The 20,592-nt window shown below is 41.8% G+C and overlaps 1 protein-coding gene across 4 annotated transcripts in view; it reads left to right on the top strand.

The window, feature by feature from the left end:
* Window positions 1-1,043: 1,043 nt before the first annotated feature.
* Window positions 1,044-20,592, top strand: part of c2cd2l (c2cd2 like) — a 32,717-nt gene continuing 13,168 nt past the window's right edge. For all 4 annotated transcript variants that reach the window (XM_050041341.1, XM_050041342.1, XM_050041343.1 and 1 more), the window contains exons 1-4: window positions 1,044-1,311; window positions 1,572-2,012; window positions 17,771-17,866; window positions 18,043-18,162. In XM_050041341.1, coding sequence (XP_049897298.1) covers window positions 1,656-2,012; window positions 17,771-17,866; window positions 18,043-18,162 — 573 coding nt within the window. In that variant the 5' untranslated portion in view covers window positions 1,044-1,311; window positions 1,572-1,655. The remainder of the gene's footprint in view (window positions 1,312-1,571; window positions 2,013-17,770; window positions 17,867-18,042; window positions 18,163-20,592) is intronic.

The following is a 20,592-nucleotide window of genomic DNA, read 5'->3' on the forward strand; positions in this document are numbered from 1 at the left end:
AATATCATTCTTTTACAGTGCTCCTTATACATGGGATAATCTGCAAAAGACCTTAAACTTGGACACTCTGCCACCATTGTGGCTGTTTCAGTGCCTTATTTATGATCTTGTTTAACCCTTTGAAACCTGGATCACTTTTTTGCAAGTATTTAAACTTTTAAAGCAAATTGGTGTGACTTCTTTCAAAAACACGGGGAAAGGGCAATGAGCTACAAAATAAAAAATAAAATAAAATAAAATAAAAATTAAATTAAATTAAATGAGAGATTATAAAAAAAAAAAAAACTAGGTAGAAAAGAGAAAAAAGGGAAAAAACTATATTTAAAAAAATAGATTTAGAAAATTAGGAATTTTAAAAACTGTAAAAAAAAAAAACAACAACAGAGAAAACTATATTTATAATTATTATTATTACATTTTAAAAATTATGTTACAGAATTATTATAATTTTTAAATGCTTTTTCCAGGTCATTTTCTTGTTTGTTTGTTTTCAGCTTTTTTTTCCTTTTTTTTTTAACTAATTTTCTTGTTTTTAATTTTCTCTTTTTAATAATTTCTTGCTATTTTTGGGGGGCTTATTTCCTCTTTCATTGCTGATTGCCCTCTTCCTGTGTATTAAAAGAAATCAAGCCAGTTTGCTTTGGTTTCAAAGGGTTAACTGAGTGTGCATGCTTTAAACTGTTCATCTACACCTTAGCATGTTTATCACCCTGTATTTCTACTTTTAGAGCTCAATTTATTGTTATTGTTGTTTTGAATGATTTCATTTCTGTGTTTAATTGATAGTTTGTTTGCGTATTAACTGTTTGTTCATGGGTCTCCTTCAATGGATTTCCCAAGTCTTAAATAAAAGTCTGAATGAATGAATGAAAATTCCTAAAATCAAAGTGACACACTGTGAACTGGTGTTTTACTGTATGCATATTTTATTTGGTCTGTTTTTATTTCCTGCTTTTATTTTGAAGGCTTTCCCTTTCACTTCCGTTCTGCTGTTGCCTTGCTCCGCTGCAGCGCCCCCTGTGGGCCACTGCTGTTCTTTGTCAAATCATCATTGAAGAGAGGTTACAGAGGTAGGAGGGTACGAGCAGCGGTGGTTTGAAACCCACCGGAGTCTGTAAAGCACCTACAGCGAGCAGGAGGCTTCATTTTGAATCGATAAACAAGAACATCAGTCTGAACACCGCTGATGACTCGGAGATGGGACACACACATTTGTTGTCGGCAACACATCGCCATGAAGCCAGCTTCATGTTACCAATGCCTTGCTTTCGGTTCCCTGCAGCCTGCAGCTCGGACCCTTTAAGTTAAACGGTAGGTTTGTTATCAGGCTTCAATAGATGAAGCTGTATCGTCCTCTCTGCTAATGCACGACTCATTCTCTGATATCTACGTAACGTTAACGCAGGCTTCAGCTCCCTGGCTGCATGAACACACAGGCTGTGTTTTAACGTGATTTTAAACATGCATACTAAGTCAAGCCATGTCTGTGTGTATCTGTGTTATTCCTCTGTTATAACTTGTTAGTGCTCCTTGAATCAAGATGACTGACTGTCTCCTGCTGCCACTCACAGGCTCCAGGGAGCTGATCCTCTCTGACTGACAGTCTTGATATTTCCATCTGGACCTGGTGATATGAGAGGCTCCAGGAGACGGTGATGGAGCTCCAGGAGTTGGGCTGGCTGTGCCTGGTGGGTCTCTTCCTAACTTCCCTGCTCATTGTGCTGGGATGGCTGTTCCAGTATTTGCTGACCGTGCTGCGGCTGTGGAGATCCAGGAAGACAGCCAAGCAGGAGAGGAGAGGACCGCAGCTCTCCCTCACACAACCCCACCAGAGCCAGGCTGGAGGTGTGTGGGGCTTCCTGATGAAGCTCCGCGCAGGCAGGGATGGAGGCTCTGCGTCTGAGGCCGGGGTTAAAGGCTTGTTGATGTCCCTGTTGTCCTTCAAGTCCTTCAGGGAGCACTGGCAGAGAACCTGGGTCAAAGCTCTGAACGAGCAAGCCTGCAGGCACGGGGTAAGATGTTAATGTTAGGTGTTGATGCCATAAACAGGAGGAGATGCTGCACAAATCATAATGCAAAGGAGAGTTGAATAAACATGATGGCAGTGTGTAAAGGAGCACGCCTTAGGTTACTCCACTAAGCAGAGGCATTAATAGTTAAGCAAGGGCTGATACAGCAGTGTGCCCATGTCCGCTGGAAGTGTGTGTAGGCAGGGAGGTGGAGGTGTGGGAGTTGGAGTGTCTAATCGGTAAGAGGATGGGGGGCAGAGCGTTGCGTAACAGCTCTGAATCAATGCACATAAGAGCGGAGAGGCAAGACCAGTCAGTGTAGCCACAGTATGAACACCCACACCTCATAAAAATAGTCTGATACCCCGGGCTGTGGGGGGAAATGGATGTGTTTGATCGCAGTGGGAAGAGGCAAAATCTGTGTTTCTGCTCAAGACAGAAGATTGGCTGTCTCACCTCTCCTGCAACTCATAACCTGAAGTTAATTAAATTGTGTTAAAACTGCAGCAGGTAACTGCTTCACGCAGAAATACTGGATTCAGTTCGGCGAGTGCTCTAGACAGTTGGTCGTCTGGCACATGCTGGAGGATTATCATAAGTTTCCAAAGGTCTTTCTCCTTTCAAATAGTTCCTTTGATCTGTCTGAATCAAAGTCTGCCACGCAGTCAGATGTTTCCTATGAGCACTGGAAAAGGAGAGGGAGCCTCCACACACACCCCCCACTCAGAAACAGTGTGTGTTTGTGTGTGTGTGTGTGTGTTTGTGTGTTGAATGAAAGATGAGTTGGCGGGGAGTTTAAAGGGGTCAGATCAATCCACAGAGTGAACGTGCACACACAGCACTCCATTCTGACTCATAAGGGTCATGGCTGATTGAAAGCCTCCCCTCAGATGTTCAAACACTTTGGAGGGATTCAGTTATGGTGCAAATGTTGCATATTGGTTTGGGAAAAAATATACTTGGAGCTCAGCCTAATGATGCAATTAGGAGGTCGCAGCTTGTTTAACAAGATACTCTTTGCCTGTGTAGCACTCAGATTGGAAAGATGTCTGACTTGCTCAAATCTGCCTTTTTTTGAGCTAAAGAATAGACACGAGTAAAAATAAAAATAACATGACATTGTTCCTCACACTAGTTACTGTGCCTGGGCCATAATTCAGTATTATTTATCAATATAGTGATGATGTAATCATCATGTGTTATCATTTCACAAGAGTCTGCTCTCCAAATTAACGAGTCAGAGCTAACTGTAATTAAAAACTCAGTTCACAGCATTAGAAATTAATGGAGCTACCGTAAAACTTCCATTAAAAGCCTGTCTCAATTAGAGGCCTGGTCTGGTTGCCAAGCAGTATATTTTTTAATAGAGGTTCTTTGGATGTATCAAAGTGGGTTGTTGGCTACCTCAAGTTATGTGTCTGTTCCTCGATCACCCTGTAAGTTACCTATATTCCGTGAGTCCTTTAGTAGGGTCCTCAGATCAAAGGAATCATAAAAATGAATCCCAGTTGTGAGTATTGTTTTAACAGGATAAAGCAGTGTATGCCAGGTGACGTAACTCACTCACTCTCTAATGCGCTGTCTGTCGGAGCTAGATCAAATAAATGATTCATAACTGATACATAATCTGAAGCCTAATTTTTATACGAGTAATAGTCACACTAGTATAAATAAACAGGTTGATTTTATTTCCCAATCATTCCTGAGCAACAGTTTTGTGTGAAAGCAATTAAAGGCCTGTCCCAAATATAGGCCTGTTGATTTCAGTGATTTAAGCAAATAATAGCCCGGGCTATTAATTGAAGTTTCACAGTATTTTACATGTGTTTTTGCACGGATTTGCCATATTTTATACTAGGGGTGTCAGTTTTGATTAATTTTGCTTTCGATAGCCCAACACCTATTAACCTGTGACGAACCGATTAACCTAATTTCTAAGGAAAAAAGAAACGCAAAATGACGTGAAATACAAGAGGTTTTTGTTTTGGTCCGATGCTCCACTGACTTTGTGTGAGCTTTAGCACACATTTAAAAGTGCCATCCATTTAGAGTTGGTGAATTTTTTTATTTTTTGTGTCATAAATGTCTCGCCTTGTATTTTATTTTCTGTCGGCTTTGCTGACAAGACTGCCGGCTAGCTGTGTTAACTTGCAAAAACTTAGGGTGCGTATGTAAATCCAGTCTGGAATGGTTTTGTTCACACGTTCACTCTGCTTGGCACTCTGCTGCTCCATCTCCCCACACAGAGTGCCAGAGTGTGCTCTGCTGCTCTGAGAGTGTGGTGCTCTGAATAACAAGGCAGTACATTCAAACATGCTCCAAATTTATGAACTGTCAGTTTGTTCCAGAGCGCGCTCCAGCACTTGGAGTGAGTATTTCTGAGCACATTCATAGTGCTCACTGCCCACCCTCTGGTTTCCACTGGTTAGCTAACATTAGCCTTGGCCACTCTGCACCACGCACCAGCTGGGTTGTGCGGGAGCTAGCTAGCAGCACGGCTCATTTGCAGTGGTGACGCCATCTTGGTGGCAGGACAACGTTACTGAGGAAACATGGTGGCCACCCTTCGATCTCCCCCGATGTTTCCCTTGTGATAAGCGGCTTATTTTTGAGCCGCAAAACTCCTTCAGCATTGTTAGCTTTGTTAGCAGCACTAGCTGTGCTGACACTGCTAACAACACTTTCAGAGCTAACGGTTAAAGTGCTTAATGGAGTTTGACACTCAAAATTGAGCTGCTTTTACACTGGGGCAAACTGGGTGGAAACAAGAGGGTGGGCACGTTGTTTTCACAGCAACGCTGTTGGGCCAGGATGGCGTTACTAGCGGTGATCGCCAAATGAACGGCACTGACCAGGCTGGTGTGTGGTGCAGTGGACTAAAAAGTAACGAAATTACCAGTTGAGCAACATGCATGAAAAAAATATTCTCGGTGGATAACTAATTAACGGTTAACTGTTGACATCCCTATTGTATACATATTGACAATGATGTCATGATTATGATTAACTGTATAGCTCATGCAAATCTTAAAGGAATTCTATGACATTTTTGGAAAAGCTCTTAAGAAGTGCCGGTGGCAGATTATTTAACCTTTGGAAGGACCAGGCTAGCTGTGTCCCTGTTTCCAGTATTTATGCTAAGCTAAGCTAACAGTTTGCTGGCTCTAGCTATACAATTACAAATATGAGAGTTCCATAAATTGTCTCATCCAAGTCTTTGCAAGCAGAAGCCTATTTCCGCAAATGTCAAACTATTTTTTTGGTGTTATTCTTAAGGACCTTCATTAAATATGCAGTCTGTCCTGTGATGTGTACACTCCAATATCCTGTATAAACCGCTGTAGTTAGAGCTCAGTCATCTCCGTGTGAATCCTTCCTGGCCTAAGCTTCTGTATGCGTTTTCTCCGCATACCACATATGCTTTGGTATGCAGCGTTACGCCAGCTGTATCTGTTTTCATCAAAGTGTTAAGTATTTTTTCACTGGCAACGAGAGGTCAGTGAACTGAGCAGTGGGATTCTTTGCAACTGCTTCTCTGATATATGGTGGTTACTTGGAGCGTGCCAGCTGAGTTATCTTACATCGGCTTAATTAGTTGATCCATTGTGACCTTCGTTGCTCTCAGTTACTAAGAAACTCCACAACACTGGAGTGAACCTTGGTTGAACTTCGGGGTGTTTAGTGAGAGTAAGATTAATGGAGTTTCTAGGTGACAGCATGAAAAATGGATGACAATACAACCTAGAATTAGTAGAATTGGTAATTTAATAGCCACTTGGCTGCACTAAACACAGGAGGAAGGGTTAGAAATGAAATTTTAAGGGGATTGCTATGAATATTTTTTGCATGTTAGACCTTTATGCTCCTCCGTGGGTTTGATGTGTTATGACGGTATGACCTTTAGGCAAATGTTTCTTCTAGAACCCAGTAGATACAAGGCGTCTGCCGGGCAGTAGTGAAGTACATGATGTGTATTGTCAGATAATTCTCTAGACTGGGTAAGTGTGTCAGTGGTGGAGGAGACGGGGACAAGCAGTCCACGTCTGTCTGTCCATGTGGTGTTAAGTTTGTGCACTGAGAGTGTGTGCCGAAGCTTCCTGAGCTCATTCATCACAATAAAATATCTGTTAGTCATTGTGTCTGCGTGCGGAGCAGTCTGTTATTCTAAATGTGTCTCGGGTGTATGCAAATCACTTATGAGCTTGTTAATGAAACTTTGAAAATGATACTGAAATAATAAATCACAGACATGTTTTGAATAGATAAACCTCCAGGAGTCAGTCCAAGAGCCACTGTGGCCTGTTGAGTTAAGACAGTGCCCTCGTCTTGTAAGTTAAAGGTCACATATTTGGTCTCCAAAGGGTTCATTATTATGGTGTTATGTTTTAATAGAGTAATAACTCTGTCCTTTTGTCTGTACTGTGTAGAACCAGAGTGGTAACTTGGCTTGTTGTTCTGGCTTTTCACCTCCTCCCTTAAAAAACAGTCTGGAAAAACCTGCTGTGGGGGTGGGTGGAGATATGTCAAGTATTAAGTGGCAACAAGCGAGTCACATCGCATTCTTTGCCTCTCACACGCAGTAAGCACCTGCCACCTGCCAGGCATGTTGCCCTGGCCACTTGGAAAACAGACACTGGAGCACCAGGCCCAAACTCTGGTCACAAAGACTCACGTTCTCCTCGAACTTGCATTTCCTGATTGTGTTTCTACATCCGGCAAAACATGAGCTTCCCTGTAGGAGCACAGCACGAAGATACGGCTTCAGTGTCATCATGAGGGGATTAGCAAGCAAATCCTTTATAGCATTAACCTAAGTACTTCTGCGGCATCTAAGATTGACGCTGACAGAGGTCTTTAAATAATTATGTCGAAATTTATCCAAATTAAGTCAAGTGGAATGAGCCCGTACGGAAAGTTGGCGCAAAGAACAAGGTTCAGCAAAATGCTTTCCTCTGCAGGCCCAGTTATGTTTGGTCAGGCATTACAGTGGCTTTTTATTGTAATCTTGGTAATTGTTATTCTCAAAATCTTGTGAAACCCAAAATTTTGCAGAAAAAAAATAATTTCAAATGTTTCCACAGTACATAAAAAAATGATACAAATATCCAATATCTTTAATGAAATCATTAAATGATTGACTTGTTATGATTTACAGAAAAAAATCTGCGACTATTTGACAAAACATTATGAAAACTAGTTAAACATTTTTGCTCTCTTGTTGAGAATAATATAATAGAGCATGCCATATCGTTTATATTAGGGCTGACCCGAATGCGTAGAAGCTTTGATCGTTGCTATGGTAATCGACATACAAATCAATATTTCAGTGCTCTGTGTATATAAATGTGGGAGCCATGAATTAATTTAGAAAGGAATGAATGTTGTAAGATAAATACGTTTTGGGATGGTTAATAACTTGTATTGTATTTGTATTGTAGTGTTTAGCGATATTATCATTTATTATTTTTTTGTGATTGCGGCTATTGGGAGAGTTGGGTCACATGGGTATGAGAGATGACACTCATAATCACTAACAGCATCTCTGTGATCATTTTGATTACAAGTTTGTGCGCATTATAATTAGCTGATTTTTTTTCAGTAATGAATTTTGTAACTTAATTTGGATCTCAGCGAATCTTTTGTTGGCATGTCACAAGTTAACAAGGCTCAGCCTCAGCCTTTTAGCAACTTTTAGTTTGTTTCCTGCAGTCCCGACTATATATACATATATATATATATATATATATATATATATATATGTATACACCCAAATTTCTTTATTATACATCAACATTGGGATCAACATTGGGATAAGGACTTTTAAACTTATAGTGATAGTATTGTGACTCCGACTAGACGACTCTCGTCTAACGTCAGTCACCAGCAGTCCAGCACTACTGAAAGTGGGACACTTTAACCACGAGTAACAGGCTTAAAGAATCACTAGCAAGATGACAAAAAAGTCAAGTGTCTGGAATATCTGGAATTAACCAGATATGCCAAAGGAAACTGGCATACCACAGATCTACAACACGCTTGGCAAATCACCTGAAAACTTTAAGTAACAGCTTAGCCTTGCAAAATATTCTTTTGGAGCCATTATGGCTAACGTTAAAGGGTTTTATAAGGGTTTTTCCTTATCTGCTGTAAGGGTCCAAAGGACAGAGGAATGTTGTATGCTGTAAAGCCCTCTGAGGCAAATTGTGATTTGTGATATTGGGCTTTATAAATAGAATGAATTAAATCAACGCTACTGAGACTTGCATGCTAACAAAGTGGCTATTGTCAAGTTTTCTGAGGTACATTGACTGAAAGTTCATTCATTCATTCATTTTCCGTAACCACTTATCCTCTTGAGGGTCGCAGGGGGGCTGTAGCCTATCCCAGCTGACATTGGGCAAGAGGAGGGGTACACCCTGGACAGGTCGCCAGACTATCACAGGGCTGACACATAGAGACAGACAACCATTCACACTCACAATCACACCTAGGGGCAATTTAGAGTCACCAATTTACCTGCATGTCTTTGGACTGTGGGAGGAAGCTGGAGTACCTGGAGGAAACCCACACTGACACAGGGAGAACATGCAAACTCTGCACAAAAGGGCTCCCCCACCTAGGATTCTAACCAGGAACCCTCTTCCTGTGAGGCGTCAATGCTAACCACTGCAACACCACACCGCCCCGAGCTAATGTTTTGATAAAGTCTGACCTATGTTACCATCTCTCATCAAGCCCCAACCCCATTGTTAAAGCTTTGATTGATCCAGATATGACTCACTGAATTTTCGGTGCCAAAAAAATGGTATTTGGCACAGCTCTATTTTATATCATCATAGCCATCTTTCATATTTCTGGAAGTGTTAGGCAGGGTTTTTGGCCTTCCTGGCTTTCCATAGATGGGCAACACTCATGTAAGACTTTTGACATCTGGCTCAAAGACAAGGGAGTGAAGGATGTAACACTCTAAGTGGATCTCCTGGGTCTTATTTCATTTTCTCACCATTATCTGTAGCATTATACACATAATGGCTTTTAGAACCAAGTCGCTCTTGGGGTCATTGTGAAACATGATATTCATTTCAGGACCTGTGCTTTGTGCACGAATGACACATCGCATTGTATTCCAGTCACTCACTGAGTGTAACCGTTCAGAGTTATACAGTTGAGCACTGAGGATATTTTAGTCACAAAAGGAGGGTTTTTACTTTTGTTGATAACACCTCTCACTGTGGGTATTTGGTATTCATGGGGCTGTACCTCTGCGCAATCTTCTACCAATCTTATTAGGAAGATTTCTTAAGAGTCAGTGGGTCACTGTCTGTAGTTTCGGATAACACTCATTTCCGATGTCTGGCTCGGCTGTCCTCGTCGATATTCTGCTCACTGCAGCAGAGGGTGATGTAAGCCAAAACCCCTCCAATACTCAACGTGGGACCAAATGCTGCTATCATACAGAACAGCTCATGCTGTCTCACTAATTTTGAGTGTCATCAGAATGCTGTCTGACGACACCCAGTCCCGAGGGGAGACCTGACCCTGACCCCTGAAGTCCAGGATTCAGAACAACAAGAGGAGACTGAAAAATGCTTCAAGGGGCTGAATCCTGACAGGAAGGTTAGGGATTGTTACATAAATACAGTAAACAGCAGCAAATGGTACAAACTAAAGCATCATCAGTTTGGTTTGTGTTTGGTGTTAGTGACAGTGCCTCATTCAGCCTCTTCCTTGAAGATATTTAGTCAAGACGTTTGTATTTTATCCATGCAAGAGAAATATAATATGATTTCATATCGGCTGGGGAGAGGGTGAGTGCCTTTCTCAAGATATAAATTAAAGGAGACAATTGCAACCCCAGGGTGAAACGCAGAGCCCTGGCCATGTGTTGCATCTGGGTTCATCACAATTTTAAAGCCCTCTCCCCCTTCTAACTCTTCATATGTCCCTGCAATCCCGGGATTTGGCCTGAGGCTTCATTGCAGCTTCTTAAATGCAACAATGTCAGTATATGGATGTCCACCTGCTGCATGAACACAAATGTACTTGTGGTGATTTCCACAGAGTCACCAGTTTACTAGATTAACTTGTATACCAATAAACACACTGTACGCGTCCAAAGGTTAATGTGCATAAAACCCAAGCCCTAAGCATGATCTGCACATTAACATGAGCAGTTTGAACTGAGACATTAAAGACACCTGAATCTGTTCAGCAGCATAAAGAGCACCCCCTGCACCTTAATCCCATGATGCAGCCTGTTTCATGACTCAGTTGTTTATCCAGAGAAAATGTCTGTCTGCTGAAGCATTACTGCCGAAGCCTCTGGATATAATCTTGCCTTGGCAGGCGGGCTTGATATGGAGCTATTCAGATGTCTCTGGCTGGATTATTTTTGTGGAGGAGGCTTGAAGGACTGGACTGGTTGGCTTCTTCAGAACAGCAGATCATAATAGCATCGTCGGGCTGTGCGTGTGCATCTGCAGCTGACACATGATGTCAAGACATCGTCACTGGGTTCAGTGGGTGGTAGAGGAGGACTAATAGAGCATACGAGTGTGCATCTGCAGGGAAGGAAGCTCCCTGTCCATTCAAGATCTGCAATTATAAACAGCCTGGTGATTAGCCTGAGGCCACAGTTCACTTTTTTCCTCTCTCACTTTGAGCTGCCGGTAGATGATTAATGCCCTGTGATTATGCTCAAGTAGATTTTTTTTTAACGACAGGGAGTGTTAAGCACTCAGCGCTCACTGGCAATGACTGTGCAGGAAGCTAACGTCAGCTGATGAAATTCCAATTCACCGGACAGTTTTGCTTTAATGACCCAAAATTTACTGTACAATCTGTCTGTGACAGGCATTAATCTACAAGGTGGCTCCTTTGACTCAGCATTTAAATGGACCTGCACTTGTATAGTGCCTTTCTAGTCTTCTGACCACTCAAAGTGCTTTTAACACTATGAGTCACATTCACCCATTCACACACATGGTGGCAGAGGCTACCATACAAGGTGCCACCTGCTTAGTTGGGAGCAATTTGGGCTTCAATATCTTGTTCAAGGATATTGCGACATGCAGACTGGAGGAGCTGGGGATTGAACAGCTGATCTTCTTGGTGGACAACCTGCTCTACCCTCTGAGCCACCGCCACCCCCGTCTCTTTAAAATAGAGACACACATTTTGTATTATTCTAATATTATATGTACCTTAAAAAACTGTGAAGTGAAGCCAGATTTATCCTCTTACCTGTAGCGTTATTTATCTGTGTAGATTATTTTGGTGTGAGTTACGAGCAACACCCGCCCACCGTATCATCATGCAGGAGGAAGCGTGCATCTGTTCATGAACAAGAGGTTCATGCTTGTAACAGCGCGATGTACACATCAAGGGGCCGTACACATGCCGCGTTTTTTCAACCTGAAGTTCATTGTTTTTAATGAAGACGCACGGCAGGCGTGCTCAATCGCCAGAGTGATGCCATCATGGTGTGCACGCATTCCTGAGCGCCCTGAGATAAACTTTTGGAATGCAGCAGCGTGCACTGCATATCATGTGACAAGGACCAACCAGTCACAGCTGACAGATATCTTCCTCTTCATCTGTAAATATCAGTCTGTGATGGAGAAGAAGTTGATCATTTTAGTGCAGAGCTGTCAGAGCTTTACATCAGTCCCACAGACAATATGCGCCTGGAAGAAGATCAGCTCTGCACTCAGGTTTTCAGGTGAATAGGCTATGATATGGTGCTTGTAGAGGTTGCTTAGCAACACTTGCTGCTCTTGAATGCTGGCACAGAAAAGGCACAAGAGTAGCACCCACCTCGCGTTTTCCAGGCGGTTAAAGATGTGGCATGTTTACAGTCCCATAATAGCGTCCTCCTCAGCTGAGCTAGCTCAGTGGTGCTAGGTGCGCTAGCAGTAGATACACACTTCCTTCTGCACGGTGATACAGTTAGTGGGTGTAGTTCAGTAGAAAGAAAATAGTTCCTACATGAAACTGCTCACAACAAAGTCTGTGGATTATCTTGAGTAACCAGTCATGATTTCTGTAGACAATTCTCTGATGAGTTTTTCAAATGTATTTTTTTTAGCTTTGAGCACCACAAGGCGAGTGCCATCTAGTTCCACTGTATTGGAGAGAAGGCAGACATCTCTACGGCTGATATCTCCAACACTCAGCAACTTACACCAGAACAATATAGACTGATAAACAGCATTACAGGCATTGGGGTGAACTGTCCCTTTAATTAACTGTTCTTCACCAGAATAATGTAATGTACTGTATATGACAGATTACACTGAGTAGTTTTATGTATATTTAGAACAGCAGTTCGCAAAATGCTATAATAAATACCAAATTGGAAATCCACATGGCTACTAAATCACAATGCATAACTGGATTGGTTTATAGATTTCAGCAGCCTGCAGTAAAACAAGACTAGAGCATACGACATTCTGTGAGGCTACATGCTACCATAAGCATGCTAACATGCCCACAAAGACACTGCTAACATACTAGCAGGTAGTCAGAGATACTCTATAACAGAAGATAACCCATTACAAGCTGCGCCAATGAAACAAAATGGTATTCACTTCTAGTCTCCTAAGTGGGTGTGGTCATCTCTCCCCCACAAACCTTTGTTTGGAAGTGTCGTAAACATTTTGTGGATGTACGAAATTCAAATTCTGCCTGAAAAAATGCCATTTCCATGTCAGAATGTCTAGAAGGATTGGGGCTTGTGAAATATGGGCCCAGTATTTACTTTAGTGACTATGGGGCGAAGGGAACGTTCATAACCTGTAATGAATGGACTCAGGGCTCTTCTAGTCTCCTAAAGGGGCGGGGCAGTGGCAAAACCCATGTGACACAGATACAGGAAATGAATTTGAAGCGGGCTGTCTGGGTTTATCACCAGTCTCTGAGGTAATGTTTACCTTGTTCACCAATTTAGTTTTGAGTGTTTGCATGCTAACATTGCTAACAAACATTGCCGTCCCCTCATCTGCACCCCTAGCATGGTAAAAATGTTTTGTCATTCTAATTTATCAAACCAGTGTGTTTGTGTATGAAGACGAAATATATTGAATGTTTTGAATTACAAAACATGAACGTGAGATGTTTGATTGTAAATAGCTTTTTCTACACCTTAAAGTGTGTGCCCTTTCGTAGTCTGAACCTGAGACACATGCCACAGACAGAAAAGACAGGAAAGGAAGATGAGGGTCAACAAAAGCCGCAGGGGGGGGTGTATTTCTGGTTGACCCACATGCTTTTCAGAGGCATTCAGCCAGTCGGACCCAAAGGGGCTGACTCTGATAAACCTGAAGTGACACTGTGGATGTCCTCGGGAACTGTCTCTTTCCAGAAATACCTTCCACATACACACTCGGTTGAACAGTGGTGGTTCACAAGGACAAATCAGAGGTTATGCTGCCAGCATTCCCCTCTCCATGACAAAATGAGATCTGTAGCCTCCGCCAGGAGGATACACAACACCACAGAGCACCAGATGGCTACCTAAGAAGCCAAAGGATGCAAAACGTCTGAGTAAATTCCCTTTTAAGGAAAAGAAAACCATAAAGCAGTTTGATATTCAAAGCTTTACCTTAAAGAATCAAACAAGAAAATAATATGATTTCAGACACATGATTGACCTAAACACTGGGTGACGGCTGCATCACTCTAACTTTCATGTATGTTCACTTCTAAATGTTAAATAAGCACTATGGTAAAACCAAAATATATGTTGTTGAGATTATAGTTAACCCCAGAAAGTGATTCGTAAGAGGACAGCAGAAACAGCAAAGACTGAAATTGACCCAACCTTCTCTCAGGCATGCAAGATTTTGACTGACACACATTGGCAAGCCTGTGCTGCTGTGTGTCCTTAAGACATTTGGAAAAAAATATGTAAAACTGTCACTTTGTCTTTGTCATGGCTTAACATGTTTCACATAAATGCACTATCGTGTGTTGTAAATTTGGGTCTGGGCTGGAGGGGTTTTAGGCTTGAAAACTGCAATACTGGGAGGCGTTTGGTGGCCTAGTGGTTATATGTACCACATAGACATGACAGACATTATTGGATGTCGTATTCATAGACTGTATATAAAGAGGATATCTCCCCATATTTCCTGTCTCTATTTAAACCATCATAGTGACAGTTAGGGTTGCAACAGTATGAGATTTTCACGATACAATAACCATCTCTGAAAATATTGCAATTTCAAGGAAAATGAAAGAGTTATTCTTGGGTGAACAAAGTTTAACTTCTATAATTGAAACTTGAAACCATTTTGTTAATGAAATTATGTGTAAAAAGTCTCCCCTTAGAAAATAACTTGACACACAGTCACTTGCGGTCTATTTAGAATGGACTCGCGACCCAGTTTTGGACTGCGTCCCACAAGTTGGGAACCACTGTTAGCATTGAAAACGGGGAACACTGGCAGTGAAAAAAGTGCCACTGTAAAGTTAAACACAGGCATTAAAGTTATTTTATTTTATTTTGGTATTTTTTGCAATGACAATATTCTGATTTTTCGTCATGACGTTTTTTTTTTGTCATTTTTTTAATGCTGAAATTTTTATTTTGTTTTTTAAGTCTCACCTTTCTGTCTGTTTTGGTTTGGAGGGAAGGAGTTTGAGGGGAGGGGGCAAGGAGAGTGTGACATAAATATAAATCGTATACTAAGAAGACAATAGCTCTCCTTGACCTGCAGTCCTTCAAAAGTGATATGAAGAAAAAAAATCACACATAAGGGTGCAAAAATATTGTGATTAATTTCTCACTAGAGCTTTTTTTAATATTAATATTTCCTTTTCTTTTTTAAGACATTTTTTGGGCTTTATTGCCTTTATTTGGGTTGAAATCAAACCCACAGCCGCTGTGCCAAGGACACAGCCTTTGTACATGGGGCCCCTGCTCTACCAGGTGAGTTAATGGGTGCCCCAATGTTTCCTTTTTCAATGCCAGATTTTATTTTTAATGCCAAACCCTACAGTGTTTGCTCTAGCACAATATGTTTGCCATAAAATAATGTAAAAATGTAACAGCATTTTGTTTTCATCTTGACTTGCTCTCAACGTTGTACTGGCTCCAGTTTACCTTATTGCAAAGATGCCAGCGGGGCTTGACTGCAGTGACACAAACCTTTAGTGATGCACATGTATGAGCTGCACACAATCAGAACATTGTGATTAATGGGTTTACCTAACCCCACTCTATCTGAAATGCATCACATCATATTCGTCCTGCACTTTGGATGTAATGAACGGTTGGGTGACTGAGCCGTTTTAGAGGCTCCAGCCAACCGAAGTAAACACAGCCGGTTGTACACTCTAGTCATGTGGCTGTGGTGTTGGTCCAGGGAAGCTTGCAGCATTGCACTTGGCTTTCTGCCCTTCTGGCTGGAACACTGACACACACGCACACATGCGTCTGCACACACACATACAAACACACACACACCGCAAACTTTGTTATATCATCCTCCCACCTCTGCCCCGCCTCCACTGTTGTGTTTGATAGCGATTGGACTTGGATCTAGAGGAACATATGCCCTGACAATAGGGGATTTGTTTTCTCTCACTTGCATCTCCTGAGCCAGTTAAAGCCGTCTATTGAAACAGATCCCCTGGCACACACACACACACTGCGATAGTAGGCCACTGGTTTTGCCACGGTTCTGGTGAATCTTTTCTTACAACTGAGAGACTAATTCCTTCTGTTCGGGATGTCTACCAAGTCCAACACTCATACAGTAAAAGCTGCTCTGCTGTGAGCATGACTAAGCATTGACTGCTGCAGTCTTGGTAATGGATGCTATTGTAAGGCTAAGGCAGTCTGATCAAGAGAGGGGGAATCCACAACTTTAACATTATCACAGAAGCTCATATTAACATGAACGCACTCGTTGCAACCCTTTGGTCAAACATATGCTGTAATTTTTTTGCCAGTATCTTCAGGCACTGTTCATCTGAGCGCACAAATCCACAGAGCGGCCTGGGCTTAAACCATAGTTGTGCTTTGCCATGCATGGTAAATTGAATAGCCTCATGTTTGTTGGCATACACATTATGGCACCTAACAACAGAGTTTATTCATTCATTTAAATTTTCTGCATCAGACTTAAAGGCTGACTTCAGTATTTTTCAGCCTGGACCCTGTTTCCTATGTTTTTGTGTTTAAGTGACTATTTGGAACAATTTTTTAAACTGGTCCAGCATTAAGTGAGATTGTTGCAGCCGGCAGCAGCGAAAACTGTTGCAAAGTAATCCCTGAGGGCAATTGAGCATCATCAATTAACGTCCACTATAAGTGCTTGTTTTTGCCACTGACAGGCTCAAAATGTTATTTCAAGTGTCTGACAACATTATGGAACTCCCCCAAACTGTCCTGGTTCATCCTTCCACTGTTCCAACAACCACCAACTCTGGTTTGATTGAAATTAACCCTTAATTTACCCAGTTTGATGTGGAAAATATGCTGACTCTATACACACTAAAATTACTGTTTATTTAAATGGAGTTTGGAGTGTATGATGATGGTAGTTCAGGGCTGTTTCTGGTTAAACAAAAAGGATCTTACTCTTTTAACAAAAAGGTCTTTCTCTGTAGGGTAGGGATCCTTTCCGTAATGTTGTCAGACACTTAGAATAATAATCTGAGCCTGTCAGTGGCAAACACAAGCACTTACAATGGGCATAAATTGATGATGCACAATTGCCCCAAGTGGTAACACTGCAGCCTGTTTCGCTGCTGCCAATGTGATCCTGTCAGTGTCAAAAACAAGCACTCTTAAGCAAGATTTATACTTCTGCGTCAAATCGCAGCTGTACCCTACGCTGTAGCCTGACTTGCACCTCCCCAGGGTGTAACAACATGTCGCAGTAATGCAGACCTGCTGGCTATTTTTGTAAGCTGAAAACCATTTCCCTAAGTGGCAACAAAGCTTTTATTTACTTTTATTTCACAGATAAGAAACAATAAGACAAGAAAGCCTCCACAAAATAGAATGTTATGTCTTGTGTGTGATTTATCCTGGCTTCATATGGGTAAAGGAAACCTCTGCTAGTCGCTACGCTAATTTATACAATGTAAAATGCCAATGGACGTAAACTTGGGTGCTCAATTACCTGCAGGGATTACTATGCAACCTGTTTTGCAGCTGCTGGCTGTAGCGGTCTTTCTCAATACTGGATCAATTTCAAAAAATGTTTTTTCCATGAGAAACAAAAACATGGGAAAATAGGGTCCAGGTTGGAATATACCAAAGCTACCCTGTAACAGTGTCACCTTGCGAAAAGTGGACCTTTGGAATGAGAAAATAATCACACGTTAACAATCTTGACAAAATATTTGCCTGAAGAAAGATTTCTGTTCCTGCAGAGACTGTAAGGTTGCTGCAGCAGGGGATACAAACGGCAGTGTTTATTTGTAAGGATTGCTTTGTGTGATTAGCATGTGAATGAGGTGATAAGTACCATATGTGAGTTCACTCACACCGAGCAGAGATCAATGAACTTCTTGAAACGTGCTTGAAATTCATAAAATGCCCTAGTTAATTTGCATTTTAGTTTAAGGGATACAGCAATTTCATTTACTAATTGCCCAGAGATCCATCAGGGCTGTGACTAACTGCTTACCAGCTGTGTTCAAGGCTGGATCACTGCAGTACAAAATCTTTTATGTCATCCCCAAATGTCTCTCCTCTTTCTCTTATGTAATATTTAGGATGTTTGTTCTCTTCCTGTCTCTCGCAGAGCTCCATCCAGATCACTTTTGACAGCAGCCTCCAGTTAACTGCTGCCTCTGCAATAGATAGTGTGACTTGCACTGACCAGTCGCCAGAGCGGATGGTAAGGAATCTTTGTAGTAACAAATTAATTTCTAAAGAAGACATCTTTAGCCTGTCACCCAGTATTTTATATACTGTACATTTTTAGGGCAATCCTGGAACGGATATCTGTGACATAACATGAACGTTTTCCTCCATTTCAGTATTGCCCCTTGTCAACTTCTTCTTGTTTTACAGGTTTTACACTGTAAATGTTGGGTGGACACTGTGACATTTCCCGTGACAGTCACCCAGCAGTCACCAGCTGCCGTTTCCATGGACACCTATCAGATCACGATAGCACCTATGGTGGCACAGGTAAGAAACAGAGAGAAAACCTCAGAGGAGGTGGCTTACGACACCACTTAGACGGCTGAACGCCCACTCACATCTGGACCCATCTAAAGAGGGATTTATACTTGTGCTGCAGACCCTATGCAGTAGCCTACGCCATTGTGAGCATTTATACTTGTATGTTGGTGTGTCTGTGTCACTCTGCAGTTACACCTCCAAAACACTAGTCAGCGGCGGAGGTTTCTGTGAAGTGCTGTAAAGTTTAGTTGATTAAAAACACACATTAAACACACATTAAACATGGCTTTATAGAGACAATTTTAAACACAAGTACACAAATTGGCTTCACTATAACTCGCAGCATTCACAGACAAACACTTGTCTTTATCTGGACACATTTTCCCAACAAATACAACATGCTAACGTTATTAGCACAAGCCTATGGCATTTTACATTGTATAAATTAGCCTAGCAGCTAGCGAACAGCGAGCTAGCGACAACAGCAACATCTAACAAAGGTAACGTTACAAAATTCAGCTCCATTACAACTCACAAGGTTCACTGACAAAACAACTGTCTTATACTAAACACGTTTTCCAAACAAATATAACATGCTAACGTTACTAGCACAAGCCTATGGCATTTTACATTGTACAAATTAGCCTAGCAGCTAGCGAACAGCGAGCTAGCGACAACAGCAACATCTAACAAAGGTAATGTTACAAAATTCAGCTCCATTACAACTCACAAGGTTCACTGACAAAACAACTGTCTTATACTAAACATATTGTTCAAACAAATACAACATGCTAACGTTACTAGCACAAGCCTATGGCATTTTACATTGTACAAATTAGCCTAGCAGCTTGCGAACTTTCCCTCTTCTCATATAAAACCAGGGACAACAGCAACATTTAACAAAGGTAACATTACAAAATTTGGCTCCATTACAACTCACAAGGTTCACTGACAAAACAACTGTCTTATACTAAACACGTTTTCCAAATAAATATAACAATGCAGTCTTGAGATCCCTCCCTAGACGCAATGGCGGTTTTGGGGGAGGGCCAGCAGGGGCCAGTGCCCCCGTAACTCAGAGTCCGACCCCCCCTGTGGCCCCCCTGCCGAAGAATCAGAGGGGCAACGTGGAGCGCGGAACTAAATCATCTCAACCAGTTGCGGTCGGACCACTTAAAGCGGTGCACCTACCGAAAACATCAGTAGAGAATTGTGTGGCTGTATGCACACAACACACAGCACCATTGAAGTAAGCTCTGAAAACTTTTTCTGTCTCATTTGGCTCATGGTAGTTACATGTCACACCATGTTGATGTAGCCATGTGAAATACGATCCGGAGTTTTCACGGGTGTTTTATTGTGAATAATTGACCGGATACTCTCCCTTGTACCTGACTTCCTGTTTGACTCATCTGGTCTGTGTAAATTGACGTGTCGTCGCACGGCGTCCATCAGAAATAGACCTGGCGCATGTTTTTAGTGGAGCGGATCGCTGAGCCGCTTCTAGGCCGCGGCTGGTGGAGTTTACAGCTTACATGGACTTGAATGGCCGCTATTAGCTCCGGCACCCACGCCTCGGCCGGATTGCGCACACCCTGGATCCAGTGGGTTGCCATAAATGGGCCTGTCCCAGAGGCATTCAACTACCAAAGGACTTTTGAAATCTTCTTTTCGAAGCCGTGTAAAATTAAATGCTCTGATTCAGGGTGCCATACTTGCAAATCATGAGGGAGGGAAGGGGGAAAGCAGTAATTTGTGTCTGTTTGTGTGAAATTAATTTAATACTTACCTTTTGTTTTCTTTTCGTATTGCGTATTTTGTATTGTTTTGCGTATCTGTAACTGTGTTTGTGAGTGAGAGAGTTTTAAAAGAATATTTTGTCTGCACATGATTTAAAATAATAAAATGGCCCTCCATCAGTACATCAGTCATTTTTCTTTTGATTACTGAAATGTTAAACCACTAATCCTTAGCCGTATTTTAAGTGTAACCCATCACCATAACATACCACTAGTGTTTTTATCAGTAAAAATAGAACATATTTCACACATAAAAAGCACAAAGATGTAGAAATCTAGGCATATTCTGCCATCATAACTTGGCTCTCAGAATTCACCAGATTGATGCCTTTAAATCAAATAGATACAAAATTTTCTCCCAGGGGGGCATGCCCCCCCGACCCCCCCTATAGGGATGGATGTAGTCTCCAAAAATCCTGTGGGAAACACTGATATACATATATATCTATGTATATATATATATTATTGTTCAGACTTAGATATTTGACCCTACTTGTATGTGCCCCTGTATCAAAAGGACTGGCCCTAGCTTGGCCCCCCCATTGAAACTGGCCTAGAACCGCCACTGCCTAGACGGCTGAACATCCATTCACACCTGGACCCATCTAACCCTAATGACACACATGATGGCCGGGTG

This window comes from Epinephelus moara, chromosome 3, assembly GCF_006386435.1.
Source record: "Epinephelus moara isolate mb chromosome 3, YSFRI_EMoa_1.0, whole genome shotgun sequence".
Taxonomy (NCBI): domain Eukaryota; kingdom Metazoa; phylum Chordata; class Actinopteri; order Perciformes; family Serranidae; genus Epinephelus; species Epinephelus moara.